The 7,109-nt window shown below is 40.0% G+C and overlaps 1 protein-coding gene across 8 annotated transcripts in view; it reads left to right on the top strand.

The window, feature by feature from the left end:
• dgkq (diacylglycerol kinase theta) overlaps positions 1 to 7,109 on the top strand; it is a 31,984-nt gene that overhangs the window by 12,733 nt on the left and 12,142 nt on the right. For 5 of the 8 annotated variants that reach the window (XM_079510656.1, XM_079510653.1, XM_079510657.1 and 2 more), the window contains 5 exons: positions 190 to 255; positions 2,439 to 2,650; positions 2,902 to 2,992; positions 3,572 to 3,626; positions 5,743 to 5,804. In XM_079510656.1, the coding sequence (XP_079366782.1) occupies positions 190 to 255; positions 2,439 to 2,650; positions 2,902 to 2,992; positions 3,572 to 3,626; positions 5,743 to 5,804 (486 nt within the window). The remainder of the gene's footprint in view (positions 1 to 189; positions 256 to 2,438; positions 2,651 to 2,901; positions 2,993 to 3,571; positions 3,627 to 5,742; positions 5,805 to 7,109) is intronic. The other 3 variants (XM_079510655.1, XM_079510660.1, XM_079510659.1) reach the window with 1 other exon arrangement.

Genomic DNA, 7,109 nt, shown 5'->3' with positions numbered 1-7,109 from the left:
TTGGTCAGCTGACTGCCACATCAGCGAATGACGTGTGGGACTTGCACACGCATAGTAATGCAGCATATTAACCCCTTGACTATAGTACTGTATGTGCCCTTGAGGACGGCATGAACCCCCTCGAGTATATCTGACTGAACTAACTCTGCAAGCTACGTATCATTTGATTTTGGGGTGATGTCTCCCCAGATATTCTCGATGGCTGATTCCGGGATATTCTTGATGAGCAACCCAATATATCGCCATTTGTCCTTGGTACAACTTCTTTTATTTTAATACTTCATACTATACTTTTATTTTATGTGAGCACCACAGTGTAGTAATACAGAAACGAAAACACATAATACAACATCAAGACCAATAAAACAAAAGCATTGACATAACACAATTAAATACAAAAAAGGAAGAAAAAGACATCATAGAAATGTCACAAAATACATATCATTAGAAAAGAAAAATAACTAGATAAAGTGCCCCTCGGGGCACAGGTCTCCACCAGGGCAGGTCAGGTTGTGGCCTCCTGGTGGTGCTATAATAGGCCAATGTGAAAAGGGCCATTTCTTCTTACGCCTTGGATGGCAATTGGATGATTTCCACCTGTTGGTGGCGCTATAACAGGCCAATGTGAAAAGTGTGGGATATATTCCTCAGCCTAGCCCTAGTAGGAAAGTACGTGAAAGATTTCACGTAAATTGCACGCTGCGTTCATGATTTGAGGCATTTTATTCCAAAAATGTGTTTTGCAAAAATCCACCTTCAAAACGGGCCAATCCTGCAAACTTTGAAAGCCAATATTAGCCAATTAGGATGGAATATGAAATATCGGACAGATCCGGCTTGAACACATGACTATAGAGATGGTGTGTATCGATTTGCGGGATTTTTGGACAGAATCTGGAGGAGTAATATCAACAAATGTGTTTTTCAAATGTCGGCCTCCTGGTGGCGCTATAACAGGCCATTCTGGAAAATGTGGGGCAGAGGTTCATCGTTGGCATCCAGGGAGCGTGTGTGCAAAATTTGGCATCGACCGGGTTTTAACGGTGCTGGAGATTAGCTGTACACAGATGGACGGACGGACACACACACGGACTGAGTGCAAAACATACTCTCTCCCCATGCCTTCGGCCTGGTTGAGACAATTAAACAAAATGGAGTATAAGGAGAAAAACATGGTAGGCAATATACAGAGGCACAAAGCCGAACCCATATTAAAATTCCTTTCCGTTATCAAACGAGTGGCACTGTGGCAGATTATTGAATAAGTCTTTGGCCAAATGCCATGTCTAATGGCAAGAAACAAAAAGAAAAGAAAAAGGGCAACTTGATGAACAATGTGTGGGTTGCATTCTGTCCAAGCTTCACCTCATCAGAATCTTCATCATCATGACCGACAACTTGATGAACAATGTGTGGGTTGTATTCTGTCCAAGCTTCACCTCATCAGAATCTTCATCATCATGACCGACAACTTGATGAACAATGTGTGGGTTGCATTCTGTCCATGCTTCACCTTCATCATCATGACCGACAACTTGATGAACAATGTGTGGGTTGCATTCTGTCCAAGCTTCACCTTCATCATCATGACCGACAACTTGATGAACAATGTGTGGGTTGCATTCTGTCCAAGCTTCACCTTCATCATCATGACCGACAACTTGATGAACAATGTGTGGGTTGCATTCTGTCCAAGCTTCACCTTCATCATCATGACCGACAACTTGATGAACAATGTGTGTGTTGCATTCTGTCCAAGCTTCACCTCATCAGAATCTTCATCATCATGACCGACAACTTGATGAACAATGTGTGGGTTGCATTCTGTCCAAGCTTCACCTTCATCATCATGACTGATGATGATTATTGTTGATTACAATTTTAAACATTGACCTTAGCCTCACTAGAGGCCTTTTGAATCAGAGTGTTGAAGAGGGAGTGTTTTTTTATCTCATGGTTTAGGAAGAATGTGAATACAACATAGCTAGCTGGAACCAACCAACCCTCACTACCGCTGTAGGGTTGCAACTAGTGTTGTCCCGATCCGAACATGTGATCGGAAATCGGGGCCGATCACATCAATGATCGGAATCGGATTGGGAGCAAAAAAAACGTGATCGGGACATCCATAGTATCAATATTATATCCATATCGATATCATGATGTTAGACTGGATATTGTTTGATTTTGGATATTGTATGGATACAAATATTGGATAAAAATATAAATATCGGATTGGAAAAAAATCGGTATCGGCAGATCAAATCAAAAATCGGATCATGAGCGAAAAACTCATTAACTGATTATTTTATTTGTGATTAATGTATTGTTTAGTTCAATGCAAGAGATTACTTTATTATTATTATTTATAATACCGGTAATCGCTTAAATCGATTAATTAGATTAATTGTTGCACCCATACTCATGCCATTCTCTAGGAAGCAGCACTGAGGGCTTTCTACCTCCCAGTCGAGGCCCAGGGTCTAGAGCTCCAGGAGTGTGACGGCCAGCAGCCCCTCCACAGCGAGGATATCCTCAACCGCAACGGAAGCCCAGATAACAGGGGCATATTTAAGGACCCAGAGGCCTGGATTCTCAAGGCCAAACCCCAAGACACAGAGGTCCTCAAGATCTATGCTGACTGGTTGAAGTGAGTGCTGCTGGGACCACCGTTTTATGCCAGAGCATTACCCAGTGCAAAGTGAACAAAATAATAATGCAAAAAAAACTCACAATGAGTCCCCCAAAATGGGGACGTCTGGGGTTAATTAAAGTGTTTGACAGCACAAGCGATAATTGTGTCAGACCTAGTAGACTGGTAAAAAAAAAAAGTAATTTATACCTACTTTTAGCTGCTGCCTTCTAATTTCTTTTTCCATTTGTGTGAATTTTCTTTCTCAGGGTTGGCGCGGCCTATGTATCTATCGCCATATCCAGGAAAACCACAGTAGAATCAGTCTGCAATGAGGTCCGCATTCAGCTTGGCCGACAGGTAGCTACACACTCACCCATATTGGTTAATTGATTGAAGTTTGTATTGACAAAAGTTGTTACATACGTGTCTGTCAAAAGGATAAAACACAAAAAAGCTTGAGAGCTTTCAACACAGCGACATACATTGTGAATTATTTTATATTTAAGTTTATACCATGTTGGTATGTACTGACGTCAAGCGATGACGCTGAAATTACAGTAATAAAGGTGTAGGGTTATATATACGTTTTTTACTTCTCCCTACTCCTTTCCGAACATATAAAGAAAAAAGAAGAAACAAAAGAAAGAATTACAATACTTGTGGCCAGTGAGGCTTGTTTTTTTGTTTTTTTTTGTTTTGGAAATATTCTTATATTTGTGCACTTATTTTAATTCTTTGACTTTTTTGTATAATTTTATCCTGTTCGGAATAAAGTTTTTCATTCATTCATACAGAGAAATATAATTCATACTAATAAGTATATTGATAAGTAGGGAAAATGAGACGCCTGCACAATGCCTTTGCTTGCTCAATGCATTTGCAACAAAATTATCCTTTGATGGTATAAAATATATCACAATGATGTTATGCTTTTAGGAGGAGGACCCATCCAATTTCAACCTGATGGAGGTCTATATGGGAAGTAAACAAGGTAAGGAGGCTAAAGGAGCTATCACATCTAATGTAATACATCGTAGCTGTCGGGGAGACTATTCACCTTTTTATACCCTATTTTATTACCTATAGTTTTATGACAGTTCCATGCAAAGGCAGTGGAATTAGCTAATCTACAAGCCTGATATTTTCTGTATTTATTTTTTTTAATAAATTATGTACACGCCAGGTCGAGGTCTGTGGGTTTTGGAAATATTTAACCAATGACAATTGGCCAATATACAATAAATATCGTTTGAAATATATACATATTTCAAACCACCTACAGGCTACATTATGAATTCAAATCTGAATAGCAAACCAAAATTATAGTTAAAACAATGCAATCTACAATAAATATTTAGAAAAATAGCTGATCTAGAAGTTTGTAGATCTGCTATTTTTGAAAAATTTAGATTTCACCTACAGTATAATGACATGCCATACCAGGTTAAAAGTGGTTAAGGATTTTATAAATATCTAACCAATGAAAAGTAATTGGCAAATTCTTGTGACTAAATAAGATGTACTGTACAATGTATCCATTGGAACACGGGTTCTTGTTTCCCATTTCCTGAAAAGTAGCAGTTTTTGACGAGGTTTGAGGTTTCCGCCCCAACGGCGACGAAATGTGCTGGCAAAGTCTGGCTGCAGCTCCGGTGGCTTTGTCCAGACGACTCTTATCTGCTCCATCTGATTTGTTTGTCAAATTCGATCTTTAGTACTGACTGTCCACACTCCACAGTCTGTATACACTTACAGTTGGAGGCCATCGATATTGTCCTTTTCTTTTTGCTGAGGTTTGCGTGATCTGCGCAAAAGGACAGTTAATCCATTTTGGGCGGGAACCCCTTTTGGTGTTTTAAACATTGTTATAATTTAGCTATTGAAAAATAGCAGATCTACAAGCTCATAGCGCGCCACCGAGTGGCGCGCTACGAGCTTGTAGGTCTGCTATTTTTGAAAAATCGTGAAAATATTTATTTCAGAAAACTGGAGGATTTAGAAGGATTTTTTTTAAATTTTGAGGTCGGGCCTAAATGGGTCAAATGATAAGGAACAATATCGGTGGCACCCAACTGTATTAAACACACTGAGCACTATCACTACAACGAACATCTTGTTTTATAAATGAGTCTGTGTGAACTCTGCCATCCACTGTAAAACACGGTACAACGGCCGAATGGGAACCGCAAGGTTCCCAGCTCGATCCCAGGCTCCCCCAGAGTTAGTGTCGAAGTGTCCTTGAGCAAGACACTCTCGCTTCTATGTAAAGCGATTTGGATAAAACACGCTATATAAATGCACCATTTACCATTTTTAGAACAACTTTTAAAACAATATTATTTATAGTAGTTGTAGTGCTCAATGTGAACGGCCCTTTACTGTATTTACAAGCCCATTTGCAAGTGATTATATCAGATGTGTGTATTCACACATCATCGACCTTTCTGCATTGGTTGCAGAGGCAACAACACTTGGCTTATCGCCAGGTGCATCGAATCAGCAGATGGGTTTAATCTTACCCCGCTTTTGTTGTTACCGTTGTTCATCTCCTTATATTTAAACTTGAAATGTTTTATTTTCCTCTGGCACTTCTATGTCTCGACATAATGCTCTTGTTCCTGCACGTTGGTTCAAGCTTTTCCTGTACTGAGGCATTCCCACAAATTGCTAGCAGACACGGTTCACTCTGTCCAGGAACTATTGTTCTCCATTACTAATCGTGTTGCGTTGCGACTCGAGTGAAATGACGGACAGTTTGATATGCAATTTGAGTATATGAAAACTGATTTTAATTTATTTTCAAATCACCTATGAATGTGGTTCAAATCTGAATAGTAAAATTCAGTTTCCATGTGTTTTCTTTTGTTTTTACTGGTGATAAAGCAGCCTGAATCCAACCTGGATATGCCCAATCTGGGATGATATGCCAAAAACCTGATTTGGGCTGTCTGTCTGCACATATTTGTCTACTGTACAAGCGACTATGGCAGATAATCTAGCATACCAAATGTCTACAGTAGCTGCGAGGGACCAAGACGTTTATTTATACCTTGTCATACATTTATGTTGATGGGAGTTCATAATGACTTCTCTCTACCCTATCTCAGTCCAGAGACAGATTCTAATGGGCCAGGAGTTGGTGCTGGAGAAACTCGAGGAGATAAGAAAGGTATGAGGAACTCTACTACATCTACCAGACATTCAGGTTTCTACTCCTACGCACATTGCTCACACTGATCATACCATGGGGAGTGGATATATTTGGATTCTTACTCTTACAATGGTGTACTGCGCCAAAAGTAGCTGATAAGAAATTCTAGAAGAATTTTGGTATGGGACAATGAAAGCACAGATCTATGTTGCTTGCTCTCCTCCAAATTAGGCATGCAAGTTTTTATCATGAAATCGAAATTTCAATAGAAATAGTACCAGTAAGACACCCTCAGGGCGAGAAGTGACCTCGCCCCCTCAGTCGTGCTGAAACGACACAGCTTCTTAATATGGCACAGTTGAGAAGCAGGAGTTAAACTATTAATCTGGTGTCAGTGAGGTCAGATACATCCATACATTATTAGTGTGGTGAAACACACAAACGGTACATACATTTTATAGTGGTCAGCTGATGAAATTTGTTCTCTTTGGGCCGGGGGGAGCTTTCTCTCGCATTAATGTGTGATTCATATAATGAGCAAGTCAGTTATGAGAAAATAACCGCATCATGGATGTGAGGTGCTGCTATGGCCTGTTTCCCTCACGTGTGGTTATTTATTTAGTGTGGAGGCGTTTATATGTGGAACGCCCTACCGCCTAGATGAGTCTTCTAGCTTGCACCAGAAAGTAGTTTCTGTACTGTTTGCAAACTGTTAAATTTGTAAAATTATTCAATCAATCAATCAAAATGTTAACTGACTAAAATCAGCTTTATGAACTCAAACACATTTAGAATTGGGGGAAAAAACATTTGCATCAAAGTCTGTAAACCAAGCTCTTCATGTTGCACATTGAAAGGCCTATATGGGTCTGGTTGCCAAAACACCTTTATCACTTCAGGCCTGAGAGAAGTCAAAGTTTAACGGGTTCATGTGACTCAGATTTGATTTATTCATGAGACTTTTGCTGAGCAGGCAGGCTCTCTTACAGCAATGATCACATCATGTACAGTGGCTGCACCATCTGCAGCTCTGCTGGAACAGATCCAAATAAAGTGCCTTGCTTAATTGTTTCTGAAGGAAGGAGGAGACTGTCATTTACTTGATCCAACTGTATTTTTGCCAGCCATTCCATGGATTTGAATTGGTGACCGTATCATTTCACTGTAAACCATGTGGTTTAAAACACTCGCCCACAACTGCAGTGGCCCACTGCCCCACATGTTGATTCCTGGCAGTGGTGCCTCCAGCTTGGCTCCAAAGAACACACTTGTTGGTGTTGGTTGGTAGCTTTAGAAGCCAGCTGGAGATTGTGTCCTTTTTTT

Source organism: Electrona antarctica (assembly GCF_951216825.1).
Source record: "Electrona antarctica genome assembly, chromosome: 1".
Lineage (NCBI taxonomy): Eukaryota > Metazoa > Chordata > Actinopteri > Myctophiformes > Myctophidae > Electrona > Electrona antarctica.
Note: the sequence above shows the minus strand (reverse complement) of the source record. Positions and strands in the feature narration are given on the sequence as shown.